General features: G+C 33.3%; 1 protein-coding gene across 3 annotated transcripts; it reads right to left on the bottom strand.

Moving 5' to 3' along the window:
- Nucleotides 1–4,078: 4,078 nt before the first annotated feature.
- LOC150093334 (uncharacterized) lies at nucleotides 4,079–10,603 on the bottom strand. Of its 3 annotated transcripts, none has more exons than XM_090413577.1 (2): nucleotides 10,326–10,603; nucleotides 4,079–7,434 (listed from the first exon to the last, which is right to left on the bottom strand). In XM_090413577.1, the coding sequence occupies exon 2, from the start codon at nucleotides 6,403–6,405 to the stop codon at nucleotides 5,560–5,562; it is 846 nt and encodes a 281-aa protein (XP_090269703.1). In that variant the 5' UTR covers nucleotides 6,406–7,434; nucleotides 10,326–10,603; the 3' UTR covers nucleotides 4,079–5,559. The 3 variants fall into 3 exon arrangements, with proteins under 3 accessions (XP_090269703.1, XP_090269702.1, XP_090269704.1); XM_090413576.1 differs by having other exon boundaries at nucleotides 10,017–10,603; XM_090413578.1 differs by lacking the exon at nucleotides 10,326–10,603 and adding an exon at nucleotides 9,726–9,958.
- Nucleotides 10,604–20,942: the final 10,339 nt, after the last annotated feature.

Consider the following 20,942-nt stretch of genomic DNA (forward strand, 5'->3'; position numbering starts at 1 on the left):
ACTTAAATACAGATCTTTGTTATATTCCCATGCTTTCTCAATTATTTGTTGTAAAGTGAAGATCTGATCCTGACAGTGTCTATTTCGCCTGAATCCAAACTTTTCTTCCACAATTCTTCTCAACCGATTCTCAAGTATACTTGCATAAATCTTGCCAGGAACACTCATAGGGAAATACATCTGTAATTCTCTCATTCAGTTTTATTTCTCTTTTTATATATGGGTACTACGAGAGCTCTACTTCAATCATCGGGAATTTGTCCAGGGGTCTGGGAATCCTGGGGGTGCTTAAGGGTCAAAGCAGTATAACTGAGAGGAGACCTCCACATAGCTTTAAAGGAATGCGGAGAACCGACCAGGGCTTCAGACCTAATGTCGAATACTCACCTTCTTGTTGTGTACCCTGTTGGGTATCTACCTGAATACTGAACGAACGAGGATGGGCTGGCAGTTTGGGATTTAGCCGACCAAATTGTATTCTTATTGGCTTAAACCAAAATACAAAATGATGGTCTATAAAGGTATGTCCTGATAATCACACATTTTGCTTTGGAAAAAGTCACTTTGCAATTAAGTATTAACATCGTTAAAACACAATAAGAGTTGTTAGTACTGCTTGTGCTCAACAACCCTTTGTGATTATGTTTTAATGAAAACAGAAAAAAAAAAAAAATCATTAGCCCACCTGTGGTACTAATGTACTTGATATTGACAACTTTTGGTTGCTGAGAATCAGAGAATAAAAGGATTCAAATAGCATTGTCAGAAAGGAGTATTGTTTTTATTTTCTTAGCAAATTTACTTCCAAACAACAAACAGCATGTATTTAATAATATGCATAACGTACGCAAGTCTACTCCTATTTTAATTTTTTATTGACTTCACAATGCAAAGTGATATAAAAAATTATGCTTTAAGAACTAACTTATTTTCATTAACTGTAGGCATATACTAATACTAATATCATGTTTTCCAAGAGTTTGTTCTCCTTTCTCTTAAGAAAAATAAAATAAAATCACTTGACATATTTTGATATTGTTGGTGTTTTGTTTGTAAATGCCTTATATTTTGATGATACTACAGTACTTAGAACTATTAGACAAACCTCTGAACAAACACATCGTGGGCAATCAATTTTATTTGTAAATGCAAATGCTATGTGGAAGGATCATATGTTTGTTTCCAATGTATTACAGAAGCATTACAATACAGATTACGATTACAATATTCACAATCACAGATTACAATCTTTCAGGAGCAGGATTGTCATAAAAATAAATAACTTGTAAAGATGTCTGCCAATGAGATGGAAATGTTAGACAGTAATCGGGTATCTTACTTACCAGTGACAAAGTTCATCTAAGTCAAGAATCAGATGGAAAAAAAGTGCCCTGAAAATAGTTCTAGTTCCTTCTAGTTGGCAAAATTAGAATCAAACCTGTAGCAGTCACTGTTCTGGTGATTTAAAACTAATGATGTAGACACCACTTCTATAGGACTATATAGGCACCCTGAGAATTTGGCAATTAACAAACATGAATAATAAAAATATCTCTATGTTTATTAATGAAAATGTTCCCCAAATGAGTAGTTTTAATATGTGTCATCTGATTATGAAAGAGACTTGTTCAAATGCTCTCTGTTATGGGTAAACTTCATTAGGTAGGTCTCTTCTCAAATAAAAATGAGTTTGTCTTACATGAAATACAGGGTTTTATTCTGGAAAACTCAGTTTTTCTTCCTGCAAACAGGTTTAAGAATACATCTAAAAGCCATAATAAACATGTGCCAAATTAGAATAAATCCATGAACATGGAAATCACTTAAAGTAGTGAAATTTTAATGAAAAAAAGTAACAATTAAGGGCAATAACATGTCTCATTCAGTTATGTTTTTTTTTTTTACCCTTCCTTTTTTATGTGAATCTAATTCACAAAAGGCTGTTACCTATGATACATTAATACTGTCATCAGTGGGCTTATAAGGATGAGATAAACTGGATATCTTGCTTTAGAGACCAACCATGGAACATTTTCAAGCCATTTCAAGCCTTCAGTAAGCGCAGTGATGGTTGCACACTGGGGAAATTCAAGTTTGATATAAAGACATGTGCAATACTTCCATGCTTACAGTGGAATATGACCCAATGGCCTGTTGGTTGGAGAGCAGATATATGAGGGTGGTCTGAAACGTTATCGGTCTAACAATGAAAAAATGAATTTATAATTTCAAAGTTATTTTTATTTTTCAACATAATCTCCTTTAAGACTAATACATTTAAGTTCTAATCTCCTTTAAGACTAATACGTTTAAGGCCTAAGTTCGATTCTTGTTGTAATGGGAGGAATCTTTATCTGGACGATTTCAATCAAAGGTGAGTTAGCTGATCTCATACGGAGGTAGCAGGGTTTTTTTCTCCCGGAAACTCGGGGTTTCATCCCGCATACAGACAAATCGGCCCTTCAGAACACATGCAATTTACAGACAAAAAATACTAGTTGTGGTGGGCCATAGATGGTGTTGATGGAGATGATTTGTAGTAGAGGTTCGGTGTAGTGGTTGAGACAATTGTAGGTGTCCTCCCGCGATGAGTCTTCGGACTCCTTGGAGGTGTCAAGAATAATAATAATAATAATTTATTCCAGTGATGCTCCAGCACCATCATCCCATCCCTGTAGTGGTTCTCATTAAGATCTGCAAAATACCCCTCTACAGCTGCAATCACCTCTTGATTCCAAGAAAAACACTGACCAGCGAGGAGGAGTTTTACTTTTGAGAATATATAGATGAAGCCAAATCTCGGGAATAGGGTGGATGTTCCAATAATTCATAACGCAGATCCCTTAGTTTTTTGATTGCCAAAACACCTTTGTGGGCAGTTGCATCGCCCTGATGAAAGATGATTTTTTTTTTTCGGCAAACTGGACCTTTTCACATGAATTTATGAATTTTTTCATCTAGTCTGGTTAAAAGATTGGAATAATATTCCCGTGGTTATTGTTTTACCCTTTTCAAGATAATTAATAAACAAAATGCCTTTACCATCCCAAAACACCGATACCATGATCTTTCTTGTTGATGGAACTGACTTTGTCTTCTTTGGCGATGAACAACTGGCTTGTGTCCACTGTTTTGACTGCTGTTTGGACTATGGTGTGTAATGGTGAATCTAAGTCTCATACATACTTATAAATCGATGCACAAAATCAGTTTAATTCTTGTTAAAACGCTCCAAGCATTGTACAGAGATTTTCATGAGAGTGACTTTTTGATCTACTGTGAGCAAGAGTGGCAGCCATCTTGTGCAAAGCTTTTTTATTTGAAATTCTTCATGCAAAATATATCCTGCATGTTCTTTTGAAATGCCTATAGTCTCAACAATTTCACACATTTTTATCTCACCAGTCATCCAATACCATATCGTGCACTTGATCAATGATTTCTGGAGTTGTTACACTTTTTGGACGTCCTTCACGTAGATCACTTTCAAGGTTTGTATGGCTGCGTTTTAACTCGGTAGCCCATTTCTTAATTCTTGAAAATGAAGGAGAAGAGTGCCCGTAATCTTTTATTAACTTCGAATGCATTTCTTTTGGCGTTAAACCTTCTTTAAAAAAAAAAAATTATAACCACGTGATACTCAATTTTTTCCATTTCAAAGGATACAGACAACACTTTTGCTTTACACAGTTGTATAAAACAAACTACTTGGTAGAATTACTTCAATTTCACATGGATGCTTATGACAGATGTACCAACTAGAAAAAAAAATCTTGCTAATAGTGTTGCCATCTATGGTCGAGATCGAGAGCTGTTCACTCCACTCTCATACTAACTACTTAGCCAACCAGACTGGTCAAGACCAACAAGGACAATTCCGTTGAATATTTCTTGCTGCCTCTAAACTTATTATTGTTGAATTAAGTGTAACATTCCTAATTTTGAATAAACTAAACATAAAATAAAAGCAGACTTGAATTTTTTTTTTATGAAAAAATTTGCATATAAAACATTTATATAATTTTATATCATGTATTTATTTCATTAAAGAACTCTCAGATTTCATCTTCTGCTATATTTTTTTTTATTCTCTTGACAATTGTGTATTTACAAATATTTTTAACATCTGGATGTTACAAATAACTTTCATTAATGCAAAAGCGTGAGATATGAGACAGCTGAGAAAGGGGTTATCACCGTACCTTAGAAATATTTCTGTGCTATCCTCCTGTGATTATCAAATAATTTTGACAAATTAATACCTCAATAAGAATTTTAGTTATTTGAAGTTCATAAATTAATACATTTTAGAAATAAGGTTTATATAAATAAAAGCAATGCATATTTCTGTAATTGTATGACAATCAAATTTGAAATTTATTTAAAAAGAGATTGATATTTAGTGTAATGGATGGGTTCCTGCTCCTTTTTTCAGTGCAAATTTTCTTATTGTGCAGTGTTCTTAATTTAGACATATGGCTGTGACTGAGAGTTCTTTAGCAAACCTATTTTCCTTTTCTTTCTTTGATTCCATTTTTGATTTCATCTTTGATTCCTTTTTTCGTTTTCCTTTTATCTCCATCCCTCCACCTCATTTTCCTTTTATCTCCATCCCTCCACCTCATTTTCTTCCATTAAGTTCCTTAAAAATTTGCTTAACATCATTTTATGGTGTATACCTTCACAAAATGCACCAAATAGCTGCATAAAATACCACTTCATGAGTACTTTCAATTCAACAACCTTCTTACAAACTGACCTGTTATTTGACAGGACCCCAATTTGATCAGCAATTTCATTTGAATCTTCACACAGCTTTGTTCTGCAAGTCTTCTATTTTTCATTCTGTTTAAGCATGCTAGCTTAGATTAGCTATATTTCCACATTCTTGAATGCTGCCTATGATGAGTTCTTTAATTGTTTAATATAGTTCTGCTAATGATCTCATCTGTTCACTTTCATAATTTCTCTAAAAGTGTGATTTATGTAGCCTCTGATCAACTGTTTTATTTGTACCCAACTCTTGGATCCGTTATTTAAAATGGGTCTGAACACTGTCTCACATGCTGCTTCAGCAGATTTCTTTCCTGTTCTACCATATAAATTTATTCAACTAGCTTTCAGACCATGCAGTTTTATTTGCTCTAATATCTATTTCCATATTTAAATTTCCATCTTCACCATGGACCATGCCTAAACAGCAAAAATGTTGTCTTTTCTATAGATTCACTACTGAGAATGTACAATTGTTTCTTTTTTTAGTAGAAACACAGTTGGTTTTTTTTAGTCTATTACTTTTAAGTGGTATGTGTCACTGATTTCAACTCTTATTGCTGAATCTCCATATCAGATTTTCATAAAAATATGCAAAATTATTTATTACTAGAATGAATGATCTGTGTACTTTTAGATATGATGTTTTAAAAAATGATTTGTGATATACTTCATAACGGTTTTTTAATTTCTAGGATTTTTTTTTTCTCTTCTGAGCACAGAAAACAGGTTTCCGAAAATTAACAGCAGCAGATTTCAGACTTGAATTTGTAATTATGTGAATTTCTAGCAATTTATATGAATTCTCTGGTGTCTTCTCATATTTGATGACTGAGTAAAAGAAATGCCACATATTTCACACATAAATGGTTTCTCATTTGTGTGAATTCTTTTATGTTTTTTTAAACCTGATATATTGGAACATAACTTATTGCATGTTTCACAAGTTAAGCTTTTCTGATCTGTATGAATTCTCTGATGTCGTTTCATATCAGATGATCGAACATACGAAATGCCACATGTCTCACACATAAAACGTTTCTCATTTGTATGAATTCTCTGATGCTGTTTCATATCAGATGAACAGGCAAATGAAGTGGTGCATATTTTACATGTAAAGGGTTTCTCATTTCTGTGAATTTTCTCATGTAGTTTCAAAATACGTGACTGTTCAAATGACAGACCACATAATTCACATATAAATTGTTTCTTATTAGTATGTGTTCTTTTGTGTGCTTTAAAATTTGATAAATCTGAAAATGATTTACCACACATCTCACAAATGAAAGGTTTTTCATTTGTATGAATTCTTTTGTGTCTTCTCATATATGATGATCTAGGAAATGATAGGCTACATATTTCACACATATAAGGTCTGTCATTTCTGTGACTTATTTTGTGCTGTTTTAGATTTGCTGCTCGTAAAAATGATTTATCACATATTTCACAGGTGAAAGGTTTCTCATTTGTGTGAATTTTTCTGTGTGACATGAGATTTGATGACTGTGCAAATGACACACCACATAATTCACATATAAATGGTTTCTCATTGGTATGTGTTCTTTGGTGTGTTTTAAGATTTGACACATGTGAAAATGATTTACCACACATCTCACAAATGAAGTCTTTCATTTGTATGATATTTTTTGTGTCTTTTCATATGTAATGATCTAGCAAATGAAAGGCTACATATTCAACACATATAAGGTTTGTCATTTCTGCGTCTCATTTTGTTCTCTTTCAGATGTGCTGCTTGTAAAAATTATTTACCACATATTTCACATGTAAAAGGTTTCTCATTTGTGTGAATTCTATTGTGTACTTGAAGATCTCCTGTTTTTGAAAACGACTTGCCACATATTTCACATGCAAAAGGCTTTTCATTTGAGTGGTACACTCTGCTATGAACATTAAGATCTGATGATTTTGAAAATGACTTGCCATATAAATCATACATAAAAGGATTTTCCTTGACAATCAGTCTTATTTTCTTATTTAAAGATGACGAGTGTGAAAATAAAACATTTGATATTTCATATGTGAAAGGTTTTTTTACTCGAATATCTACAGCTATTTTGGTATTCAGATCAGAATGATCTTTTTTTTTCCTGTTTGAAAAAAGATATGCTTTCCTTCATTTAGCAATGAACAATTGCTAAATGGTTCATTCATGCTACAGAATTTCACTTTTTAAAAGAATACTCAAAGGTATAACATTTTTAACTATAACATACAGTTTTATTTCTTTATTTTTAAATGTTTTTTATGGAATATTTTGAAATGGGTTGCTAGAGATTAAACTATTTAAAGAACTAAAGGCATGAGAGCAAATGACGTTTAAAAATGTCATTTTAAATCCTCAGAATCATAAAATCTGACATTTAATAATATTAATAACAATGTATAATATTATTATTAGTTTTGTCAATGAAATAATAAATATCTTACTTTCTGAACAATATTTGAGATGTTTTACAGAAAACTAAGGATACTTATAAAAATGAATCCAACATTCTCTTTTTTCTATGCAGATATTTTTTCTATGCATATACACATGCGTTCTCTATAATTCCAGAACTTCATATTCTTTGATTTCTAGAAGGAAATATTTTCTTGGCTTCTTTTATCTTTTTTTTTTTACTTAATCTCCGATTATGTTACCTGAATTCAGAGAAAACATTTCTTGATTATTAAGGTAGGTTTTACAATTCTAAACAACTGCACCTTATATTATCATATGCTGTTATACTAACATTAAACAATTGTTATTATGCTAGTGCAGTCATTAGTACTAATATTTACATTTATTCAACAAACAATGTCACCTTTTGATTATACTAAGATCAAAAGGAAGAATCATATCAAAAATTATATTATTAACAAAAATATTATTGTTTGTAGGCTTTTCACAGATGGAGATGCAAGTTACATATTTTGTGCAATGTGTATGATGTCAAGCTGATGCTTTTTTCCCATTTTGCAGGAAAAAAAAAAAAAACTGGAGATAAATTGCTGCTTCTACTAAAGACTGGGTTACTTACCTCTGTCTAAAAAAATAAATTAGAAAGCTGATGTATAACATTCACCATATTATAGGCAGGATATGAATACCCCTGTGTAGTCCTTTACAAGCAAATACAATATGAGGGTAGCACGCTGCATACAAATGAATTTTAGTAAAAGTATTACTCAGTTACCATTTATTACAGAGTATACAATAGCATCATACAATTTCGATTTCTGTTAAAATTTGGCAGCGAAAAGGATCCTAATATTTCTGGACATATGTTACATATATCATTCATCACAGTTCATGTTTCACCAAGCTTTGGTCAAACCCATGAAAAGTAACACTGCTCAATAATCATTTGTGATGATTATTGAACAGTGTATTGTAAAATGAAATTAATCATATGAATAAAAAATCACTTCACAAATCGATGTTTTCATTTCTGAACTTAGTTCATTTATTTACAAAACTCTCATTATTTCTATATCAATACTTACTACTGCCATCCTTATCCACTTTTTTCTCTATTACTTTTCAGAAATTAACAAATCACTCTGGATGCTTGTCTTCTTCCCCCCCCCCCCCGGAAATATTTGTTTCTCTATACTAACTTCACACAAGCCATTCTTCACAGTAAATAAAACTTTGATAACTCCAAATGGTTACTTTTATCTGATGTTCACCCAAGTGATGTCATAGCATTCATTAGCACTAACAATACTAAGCAAATTGTTCATTTAAGACAGTGTTAGATAATAATTTGCCCCTGATTTTTTTCTTGCCAAAAATTTAAATACAGTACTCCTCCAACAAACAAACAAACAAACACACACATACACACACATGAAAGGATGAAATTGTTGTGGTTCAGTGCCAAGTATGGGCTACAAGTTTAGGATAGAAAAGGAGCCTACTTCATCTCTCCTCAAGAATTTTTATCAATTTCGAAATTTCTTGGCAAAATATTCCACCAGCTTCAGTTTATAATCTTAAGACAAAATCTCCTGCCTAATCTCATCGTTTATTCACACTAGTCTCACTCCGTCTCTCAGAATAGTCTGATATTGTTTCACTAATGATCTCTAGCTCTCACACACCATTAATTTCCTTATCATCTAACTCCTTTTGGTGTAGTGCATGTGCAATTAGCAGTTTCATGCTTCTAGTTTCATATATTTTCCTTCATTATGGAAACATTCATAATGTTTGCCATTTCTAATTATTTTACCAACTTCAGTTAATAGAATCCAGATGATTCATCTATCATTGACCTGGTTGCAAAATGAATAGTATACTGCTTTTAACACATGAAGTGGACTCAAATTCTGATAAATCATGTGTGAATGGCTTACCAGAGGGCTGCTGTGGCTTGGCTTCAAAGGGGAGGTCTGTTGTCAAATACACACTTCTAAATATTCTCTTTTAAGAATTCACTCAATTTATCCTTCAACTGTTTGGTACATTTGAAACACTAACAAAAAGACTGAAAAAATTTGCTCAGTGTAATATTATCTTTCATAAAAACTTGAAACCTCATCCTGTTCACTCAAGGCTTCATGAATACCTGTTTATTCCTTAGAGACACCATAAAAATAAGAGTTTAAATATCATAAAATACCATAAAAAAAGAGGAAAAATGCATACTTGGTCACCTACTTCATAATGAAAAATATAAGATACTTCAATTGATTATAAAAGGGTAGATAAATGGAAGATGAGGAGGAGAAGGAAGCTTTGCCATAATTCAAAACAAAACAACCCAACTCCACAGAACACGATGACAGTGCAACTACTAGGGGTTCGTTGACTGTTTTCGATTTTGGGCTGAAGAAAGTATTGTTTAGGTCATTGTATCATATCTGTAAATTGTGTATGTACTTATGGATGGTTTGCAGGATGACCCCCCCTCTTACCTCCTCAAACATGAGACTGCCAGACTCACCTTTAGTTAAAAAGTATTAATATTTAAGAAAGGTTCTTCATGCCATATACGGACTTCGAAACCAGCTGTTTTTTCCAACCAAAGGACATCAAAGATACCGAGTAAGCTACGATGGCACACATTGGATGCATTGCTTAATGATCATTAGGCGGACTAAGACACAAGCCTAAACCTTTGACAAAATCTAAATGCTATAAATTAAGGTGTATACATTGTACACTTTGTAATTTGTTTTCGCTACCGTAAAGGAATATTTAAAATAAAAAAATTAAAAAAAAACTATTTGATTACCCGAAAGCAAAGGTTGGTAGATTGCTGGGTTCACGCAAAAAGTTAAACAAGTTTGAGCGCGGTTAGTAGTTGTAATCGTATCTAACGTTCGATGCTCTTCGCACACTTCCTCGATGAGTCTTTGGACTCCCTGGAGGTGTCACATAATAATAACAATAAAAATTTTGATGGATGTTCTAACGTTGTACAGAGGTAAGGAATAAGCTGATAAGATTTTCTTTTTAATTATTGAATGAAGGAAAAGGAATAAATCGTAATCTTAACAGTGGCTTAGTGAGCATTATTATTATATCCAAACTTAACACTCACATTTTAATGCACTATTGAATTCAATATTTTTCTTCCAGAAATTTATTACTAAGTTTAACTTCATTTAAATATATGAAGTCACGTTACTTAAGACAACACCGCGTCATCTTCCGGGGATAATACAAGAAATATCATTGCTAACATGTGTATCTCAAACACAGTTTATGTTAAACTCCACATTATTACCCTCGAAACCGTTTGTACAGGCTACAAATAGGCGAAATAAATAAATAAACGATCGCAGCACCATAAAGAGTGGCAAGGTAGACACATCCCTATTTTCCAACTGCTTCCCAACGCGCACTAACTGTCTTTCAACTATTTGGCGCATTTTTAGATAATAGCCTAACTCACAGATTAAATATCCAGACGTTATTTCACTTCAGCCTAAAAAATGCTGATAGGACACGGGTGGTATTATATGGATTGTTGATAATACTGAACTAAGTCACGAATTATAGACCAATTAGAATCTCAGGAGTGCTGGTTAAGGCAATGGAAAAGTTGTTAAAAAAAAAAAACCCACAGAATTCAGAAATGAAAAGAGAATAAGATACACTATGGTGGACAGCACGGCTTTGTAAAAGGTAGGTCCTGCCTTAGTAATTTATTCACATTTCATAATGGAGTGACAGCTAAATTATATAGGATAAATTGAACACCATGGTACCAATGAACTTAGCTAACGCATTGAACAATATAACACGGATATCTCTGCATAAGATGGACAAATAAGAATGGATATGTAACTTGTCGCATAAATAGGAGATGTGTCTGAGACCGAAAGCATAATATTGTGCAGTGTAATCTAGGTAAATCGGGTAAATGATGAAGTGCCTCAAAGTTCTGTACTAGGGCCATTACTGTTCTGTTTGCATTAATAATAGAGAAAATTTAAGGGGTATTCATTAGATTGGTAATCCTACAGAGTAAATTATCCTTGACAATAAATCATAAGAAATCATGTTCTAGTTTATTTCTTTATCCAAGTGTAAGCTAGCAGCGTTTATATGTTAAATGCCCACACAAATAGGTTACTTATATACACACTTATGATTTCTCATCCAGTCCATTAGTATCCCATAATGCATAGCACACTTCTTTTAGGTCGTGAATAATGTTATGCATTATGGATGAGTCAGTACCCAGACCTTTTTTAAAGTAATAGCATCTTCTTCAAAAACTATACGATCCTTCAGATCACCCTAATCTCGGGAATGACATGAAAGATCATTTTAACTCACTATCTCTTGGTCACTGCAAGATGAGCCGTGGTTCACTGTGACAGGCAAAAGCCTATCACTGAGCAGAATCACTGGTGCCTTGGTCTATTACCCTTGGAAGACCCTTGATCAAGACCATCTCAATAGAAGTTTTGACATAGGCAAACATCCATTAGAAAGCGATATCATAACCACTTCAACGGAAAACTGAGATCAGTGGGAGCCAGATCCATGAAGAAACTTATGTTGAATTAATGAAGCTATTAATTCACTTCGTCGAAGAGTAGAGTTTCCCTTACAAGAAATTAAATTTTTTTTCCATTGTTCATCCAGTTAAAAAGAATAAAAATAAGTAAAAAGAGATTGCACACCTAGGAAATATATGACTTCTTTAGTAATGAAACCTTAGTACTGTCCTGGGTCTCCTGCTCAAAAAACCGCAATAAGGTCGAAACCATACTGGGTAGTCACTCTCACATAATACTTAATATTATGCATATCTGAAAGGAAATGTGCTTTCCACTACAGCAATGTTTCTCAAAGTGCAGTATGCTTACCCCCGCGGGTACGTGAAAGGTCTTCAAGGGATACATTGCAATTTTTGGCCTTGCATCATTAATGCATTAAATCATTATTAAGAAAAAAGAATTATTTAAAAACGTATATATTTCTCAATAAATTATATATGATGTATGAATTCTCCTACTTAAATTGCAAGTATCTCCACGACGTTCACATCCTGCCGATAGAAAGTCTCTCACTGCGGGTAAACAACCCATGCTCCCCAACAGCATCACTATACTGAAGATGCAAGAAAAACAAGTAGTTTTATTGTATCACTGAATGAGGTACAGAGACTTCGGTAATCTGTGTAATATATTTCTCAATAAATGGTTCAATTAGAGACAACTGGGATAAAAATAGAAATAAAAACGGCACTAAGTAAAAAATCACATCTCCCCTCCAACAGAAAATGCTCTATAGACTCAAGCAAAATCATATCTTGCCTACGCGACATATGGTTTTGCATGACATCACCCCATCGTGAATGTGTTAAAATTAATGCATATATAGCGAATGTGTTTCAGATAATATGGAATTCGGTTGAAGAGAACTAGCATTTCAACTCAACTGTTGGCTTGCCCTTGTCCTTTGGTTCGCGTGATACTTTTGTTAATACCCAGCAATCATATTCACATATTTATAGCCGCTCTATTTCTTCTGGCCTTACATTGCTATCTGTTTCGCGCTCTGCTTTTACTTCTCATTAGTCATTTTTGGAGGATTGTTCATTACGTATCTCAAGTCTTGTAAATTACTGTTAATTTTTGCTTGAAATAATAGAAAAGAAGGTGAAGCTATTTGGGTAGATGATTTTGACGAAGCACCAAGGGAAACCGTTCTCGATGCCAAATGTAGCGATAGCGAACAGGAGCTTCTTGTAAGTCACCCCGTTTTCGGTTTCTTTCTGAACACTTTATTTTCCGAAAAAACCCCCATATATCTCTCACCACTATTTTTTAGCTTTAATGTTGGAAACAAAATTAAAGCTAAAATTTTATTCGAGTAAATACGGTACTTTTTTTTAGCTTTCAAATTCTTAAGTGTGGATCAATAGTTAAAGACTGGATTTATAAAACACACAAAAGAGGGCAATATAGCAAATTCAAATAGCTGTAAGCAATAAGAAAATGTTGATATTGTATCTGAAGTAAATGAAATTAATGAGTGTGTTGTCTGACATCTCTACAGAACCAACCAGGAAGAAGATGAAAAATCATCGTAATTATGATATGAATTACTTGAAATGTGGATTTTCATGGACGAGAAATGAAGAGGAACCTATTCCAAAATTTGAGCTATTAAAAAAAATCATATTTTTTGTTTACATGAACATATATATATATATAAGCCTTTTTTCGACCGGTTCCCGAGTTAGTTGATCTCTGGCACGGGCTAGCGGGTTTTTCCTTCCGGAAACTCGGGTTTTTCGTCCCGTAAACGCAAGAAAATCGACCATAGAACCCACATTATTTCAGACATTAAATATAGTGTGTTAGGGTTAGGGACCACGAGATGGCGGCATATTTGAGCCGTCTCTCTTCACTGTGTACCGCTTAATTAGTGATAGCCTTGGGCCATCTATCTCTGATTGGTACCATTGGAGATTGAACTGCCCGTAATGAAGCGTAAAAATTTCTATAACATTTTGCAGAACGAATTAAATTTATTTGCAGTATGGGCGAAGAAGAATGTTTGCCAATTTAATGTTGCAAAATGTAAAGTTTGAACTTTTGGATGAAGAGATAGGCTTGCAGTGCATTACTCAAATGAAGGTAACTGACGTGGCTAGAGATCTGAAGTGATGGTTGTAAGAGAGTCTGAATTTCAAAAATTATATTCCAAAAGCTGGCAAAAATACTTCAAAGGATTACTTAGATGCTGTTGAAGAATCCACTGACAAATAAAGAGAGGGCAGATACTTTCGCTCATTCCTAATTCAATCTGTCTTTGAATCATTTCAATTTGTTTTTGTTTTGAATTATTTCCACCATATATTATTTTTGATTGATCTATATTTGTTTGCAGACTTTTTTTCTCCAGACGTACTTCATTTAATTCAATAATCATGTGTTCTAGTTCTTTTGGCGATGTTGCTATTAGAATGATATCATCAGCAGCGAATAGTAAATTGATTAAGTATTTTTCATCAATAGTCATTCCTCTTTCTTGCCAGTTTAATTTCCTAATATCATACTCAAGAACTATAGCAAATCTTTTTGGTGAAATAGAGTGTCCCTGTCTAACTCCTTTTTTTTTACGTTTATTTCTCTTTCTCTTCCAAAGCCTATTTAGTTCAGTGGAAGTGGATTGCGCCGTCTACAGCGCTAGACAGCCCTAAGGAAGAGTGATGCAAGTTCTATTCTACTTTTATTCTACTTGCTGACTAAATGAACTTCGATATCTGGCACAGGCAAAGAGGTTAGTTAGTGTTGGTTCCATTGTAGATTTTCTTGAGTTTACTGTACAAAAAAACCCGAGTTTGCGGGAGAGAGAACTGCTTGCCCGTACTGGAGATCGCCTAACTTTGGAAATGGTCGAAAAAAGGCTTAGAAAAGGTTCCTGTAGTCGGTGAATAGAATCCAACGCGTGACGCTCTTTCTTCGGGAGGTTTAGCGTTGAAGAGTGTAAACACCACTTGCACTAAACTATACAGGCGCTCCAAGAGATGGCAGCATTTGTTCGTCAGTATCTTTATCGATTGTCATTTAGTATTAGTGATAGGCTTTGGTGAGCTATCTCTGATTGGCTACCAGTGGAGATTGAACTGTTTAATCAGTCTCAGTCTCAAAAAGGTAGATAAGGTTAAAAAACGGCTACTTCTACTCCCTATAAGGGAATAAAAGGTATCAGCTGATTTTCTTTTGTTTTTTTAAATTATTATCGTATATTTGCTATTTTCAAGGTAAGGTTAAAAGAAAATTCGAGCACAAGTATCATTTAAATGTAATTAATAGCATATAGTTCGAGAAAGCCAGAGAAATCTATTATCTCTTCAGTAAAAAATAAAGGAAGTATGCATATGCATATTTCACTCAACATTGTAAAATGAATAGCAATAAGAATGCAACATTATCTCAACTGTGGAATTTATTTAGTTAACTTCTCAGAGGAGATTATTAACTAAAGTGAGTGCTCGAATTACATGAATTCAAGTTAGGTGCGTTTGCAGGTTAAGATATGCGATTGCAGAACTTCAACAACACACCATTTAAGATATTGCTGTTGATGGCTAATCCACTTGATAACCTAATCAACTGCGCGTGAATATCATGAAAATATAAAAGAAATATTCTTCGCTGTAAATACATCTTTCCAATGCACACTACAGATCAACGTCTCCTTAGATTTTTAAAAAGCATTATTTTTTTCTAATAACATTGAAGTAGACAATAAGGACAGCTGTAGGATAAAATGTGACATCACGAAAGTAGTTCTCGAAACAGTTCATTTATACCATGCTTTCGAAGCACGTTTCAGCCTGTGAGGAATTTGAATCTATTTTGGCCCTCTCGAAGAAATACCATCCTAGTTTATTCAAGATACTTTAATGTCTAAAGAGCATGAAGACATATCAGATACATCATGGAAATGACCAGAATAATAATAATATTATTATTATTATAATTATTATAGTTAATATTATTAATAATATTATTATTATTATAATCACCCGAGCCATTCACGGACTCATCCAGACATGCCACATATTGCTTGCACCAGCTGTCATACCTGTTCTTGGATTCATTTACACGATCTGTAATCACTACCTCTAATAGCAATCCATTACAGATCAAGCACCACTCTACGAAGAAAAAAAAAACATCTCTTTCCCTCTTTTTCATGACATTCATTTTGAATGTCCAAGGATGACCTCTCATCATTTAACATCGATAAAAATGAAAAATTCCATCTTGACGCATCCTTTATGGCATTTTCAGAAATTTTTTATGAAAAATTTCACCCCACTTTCTCCTATGTGCTAGGGGCTGCAGTCCAGAAATTCTCAATCTGACTTCACACACTACTCTATAATCCTCATATCAGCTGTAACGCTATATTTTGCAATGTCTTCTTAGTAGCAGAATCACCACGGAAATCAGAAGACCAGATATGCACACAACAGTCCATGTGAGATCTTATCAAGGCATTGTAACAAATGAAGTCATTTCATTATCCTTACATGTTACAGTTCGTCTCAGCATTTCCTTTATGATTTGAGTTGTATTTGAATTCTTTGCTATATGGCCTTTGAACTTCAATTTCATGTGAACTAAAAGTGGTAGATCCGTAGCGTGACCAGTTTCTTTTTGCATAATCCCACCGATATAATATGACATTAGATATCTCATTACACCAAAATCTACGACTTTACGTATACAGTACTAACGTTGAATTGTAGCATTTTTACATGCACACAATTCTGAACTATGCAGTTCATTCTGCAAGTACTGCTTATCAGTTGCATTCTTGATTACCCTGGCTATCTTGGTATTATCTCCAAATAGATATATCTGCTGTCAAATCTTTCACAATATCATTAATGTAAATGTTGAATGGCAATGGACTGATACTTATGGAACGCCACTTGAAACTTTAACTATTGCAGGCTCACCTTCCCCACATGCAATTTTTGATATCTGCAAGTCGTCCGTCCTCTGATCCACGCTAATATTTTTAATGCAATCCCATATTCTCCAATTTATGCAGCAGCTTTCATGCTGTTTTCTGTCAGAAATCTTAGCAAAATCCTAAAGTAACATGATACATTAATTACCTTATTCTTACTTAATGGAACTATTATTCCAGAATTTGAGCAAGTTGTTCAAATATGACTTTCCCTTAGTACGCTCATACTGTTTATTGCAAAGTATAGCGTCCCAGTAGGCTCTAAATGTCAACGATTTCTGTATGCGAGTAATAAACAACTTTTCAAAAATTCTGCCGAATTCTTTTTAAGTTTGTGCAAGAGCTCTAGAATATCCACTTCCTCCTTAGAAACCCGAGTTTCTTCATCCAATGAAGAGGAAGCAATGAGCTGAATGTTCCACACATTAGGTTGATAGTTTTTAAGAAAATGGGCACTTATTAGTTCAATAAACTCCTCTGTACTTATCGTCGGCATACCACCTCCATTCAGTAGACTTATTCTTTCTTTTACTTGCTGCATAATGATAGAAGAATTCTTTTGGATTTATTTTTACCTTGCAGAACAAGCTTGTTTTCATAGTTAGACTTAGCTCTGCATACAACAGCTCTTCTGGTCTGCTCCTTATAATTTTCACATCATCTTTATAAACACAGTATTTCTTCTACATCATTACTTTTTTTACAAATCTCTTATTTAATAAGAATACACATCCATTTCACTCCTATCCTATTTATTCCTCGAACAATAGGGACATATTCGAATATTACATCATTTAAGTATTTTAAAACCCTTCACATGCACTCTCGATAACCTTCTCATTCAGAACAGATACCTTGGTGCAGAATCCACTATACTCCTCAGCTGTACCTGCTTTGTAGTTCAGCATGTACCTTTTCTGAATGGGACATTCATAAAGTTAGTTACTTCTGAATCAGTACTGCATGGTCGCTCTGACTACCTGGTGGCAGAATAGTTATATCCTTAATATTAATGTTTCTAATTTTACAAAGTTAAAATTTAAAAAACAATCAAATTAAAATCCTCTAACACCTTCTCTCCCTTGAAGATATTAGTCGAGGTCCTTTTAGCCCTAAGTAACTTTTTTGGTTGTTTAAGTTTAATGGCCAATCACTATAGCTGGTCCAAGGCTATCAGACATCTGAGAACAACACATCATTGCATAACCATTACTATCTTGTAGTCCCTACCCTAACCTGTATATCATCACTACCCGAAACTGTGATTTCTATCGAAGCCATAATCTCGAGTTTTCAAGGAAAGAAATAAATATTTAAATAAATAAAAATATTTGGTCGTTTCAGTGATCGACTAACTTCAGCTGGAGTTAGTCGATCCGCCTAGCTGAAAAAAAAAAATAAATAAATAAAATAAGTGCAAACATCACTTCCACTAAGCTACTCAGGCCCACCGATAGCTTAATATCACTAGTAAGAAGATTAACCATAGTTTTTCTTCCTATCTCCCTCTGCATTTTCTTGATAATATTTTAAATTTTAGTTGTAAGATTGCGAAATATCCAATATGATGACTTTTTCAGTTTTTTCCTATAATCTCTTGATGCATATAGACAGGGCCAGCGTTACCATTTAGGCAAACTAGGCAACGCTTAAGGCTCAAGCCATGAATGGGCACAAAAATTCAAGCTATGCTTTATTCATACGTTACTAAAATATCAAAATTAAATAGTGATATATGATTCATGTATCGATTGTTTTCCTTATCCCTCATACATCACACTATTTTACTATTTAACTCTTGGTTCTCTTTTGTTCCTTAGCTAAATGACTTGAACTTACCGCTCTTTAAAATTCGGTTAAATTCAGATAAATATTTTCAAACGTTAACATTTTAAAATATTAAATTTGGGTATTTAATAACTTTTTTTAATAAATGCATTATAACAGAGAATTTTCAAATTAATTTAAAAAGAAAATAAAAAAATCTTATTAATTTACCTATTAATTTAACCTGAAAGACAATTTTATTTTGTTTAATGTCAATTAGAAACATTTTAGTTTATGTGGGGATTTAGTGGGTATTTTACAATGTGTGGAGAAAGTGGGGATTTTCGGGAAAGAAACCCTGCGACCTGAAGTAAGTCTCTTAGGGCCTTAATCCGAACTTTACCGAGTCCTGTGACGTCTTGCACATTGATAGTAGGTCTACTCTAGTAGGCGCCTGGTACAAAAACATAATAAATAAAAAATATCTTTTGTTTCAAATATCTTTGAAAAATAATCTGTTCAGAATATTTGTGAAAGACGAACGTGTAACGTGTTTGAACATCTCCATAAGTTGTTCCAAGTATCGAGCGATTGAATCAGGTGAGTTCATTTTATTTTCAATAATCAATTATTAAAAATTAATTTAAAAAACATTTATTAATTTTTCGAGTTAATTTTAGTGTCCAAAATGAATTAAGGACAAATTAATTAATAATTTAAAATATTAAATTTCGGTATTTAATAACTTTTTTTTTTATAAATGAATTATAACAGAGAATTTTCAAATTAATTAAAAAAGAAAATAAAAAGTCTTATTTCTTATAAAAATACTTTTATTTTTATAAGAAAGTTTATTTATAAAAGTATAATTTTTTAGTTAACTATGGCTGATAAAAAACGATCATCTGGAACTCAGTATCATATCAGTATATTTCAGTATCAGAAAAGAAAATCAGAAAAACTAAAGAACTAGCGAAGCAAGAGGGTTCTTTCTTGAAATAATTCTGCACAAGAGAAACAACTAATAAAGATGAACATGATAATTCTTTTGCCGAAGATACGAAAGATGAATGTTGTGTTACTGTTATTAACGATAACGATCCAAGAACAGATGTGCAAAATAAAGAAAACGAAGATACCAAAGACAAACCGGAAGAAGATACTACTGTTCCTGTATTAAATTACAGTGATCCCGCGGATTGGCCTTCTCATTTTAACGATAATTTTCGACAAATCTTAGTACAAAAAGGACCACAACAGATTGTGTTACGATTTCCCCACAGATTCACACACACAAAAAAAAAAAAAAAGATTTTCCTCTTTACACTACAAGAGGATATTACCGAACAATGAAGTAGTGTATCGTCAATGGTTAATATATTCAGTATCAAATGATGCATTTTTTTTTGTTTTTGCTGTAAAATATTCAGTAAAAAAAACTATATCAACTCTACAAAAATCGGGTGTCAAAGACTGGAAAAATATTGGCATAATCCTTTCTTATCATGAGAGGAGAACTCATTTAGAAATCTATCAAACTTGGAAAGAAGTTGAATTGCGATTAATCGCAGAAACAGCTCTTGATAATTTCAACCAGCAAACAATCAGAGAAGAACAATACAGGCGTCAAATATTGGAACGTTTGATTGCTTTAGTTAGAGTACTTGGCACACAAAATCTTGCATTTCGCGGTACTAACGAAAAGTTGTACACCGCCAGCAACGGTAATTTTTTGAAGTTTGTTGAATATTTAACTCTCTTTGATCCTGTAATGAAAGAACATGTACGAGTCAAAAGTCAAGAAATAATGATCCATTATTTAGGAAAAGATATTCAAAATGAGCATATACAAATCTTGGCAAAAGCTATAAAAAATAATATCTTATCCCTTGTAAAATCGGCAAAATATTATTCAGTCATCTTGGATTGCACTCCAGACGTTAGCCATATTGAACAGCTAACAATGATTGTACGTTTTGTTCATCATCATGTTTGGACATCTCACTATCCATCAGATAGTGATATGTCCAAACCTGAGGTAATAGTAAGAGAGCACATTTTTAGGATGTTCCTATAGAGGAAACTACAGGTTCGTTCATAACAGAAACTTTAATTGAACATCTAAGGCAAATAGAATTACCGATCGAGAATCTCAATGGTCAAGGATATGATAACGGAAGTAATATGAGGGCCAAAGAAAATGGTGTTCAAAAGAGAGTTCTAGATATAAATCCTCGGGACTTCTTTATTCCTTGTAGTTCACACTCTTTAAATTTAGTGGTCAACGACGCTTCCAGGTGTTGTTTAGATGCAGCAGCTTCTTTACTTTAGTTCAACATATTTATAACTATTTCTCTGCATCTACTCATCGTTGGCAAAATTCTTTCTACTTGTATCTCGCACGTGACTATTAAACCTTTGAGTATGGGAGAGCCGT

This window comes from Typopeltis vanoorti, chromosome 24 (genome assembly GCF_054136105.1).
Source record: "Typopeltis vanoorti isolate ZY-2024b chromosome 24, IOZ_Tvanoo_1.0, whole genome shotgun sequence".
NCBI classification, from domain to species: Eukaryota; Metazoa; Arthropoda; class Arachnida; order Uropygi; family Thelyphonidae; genus Typopeltis; species Typopeltis vanoorti.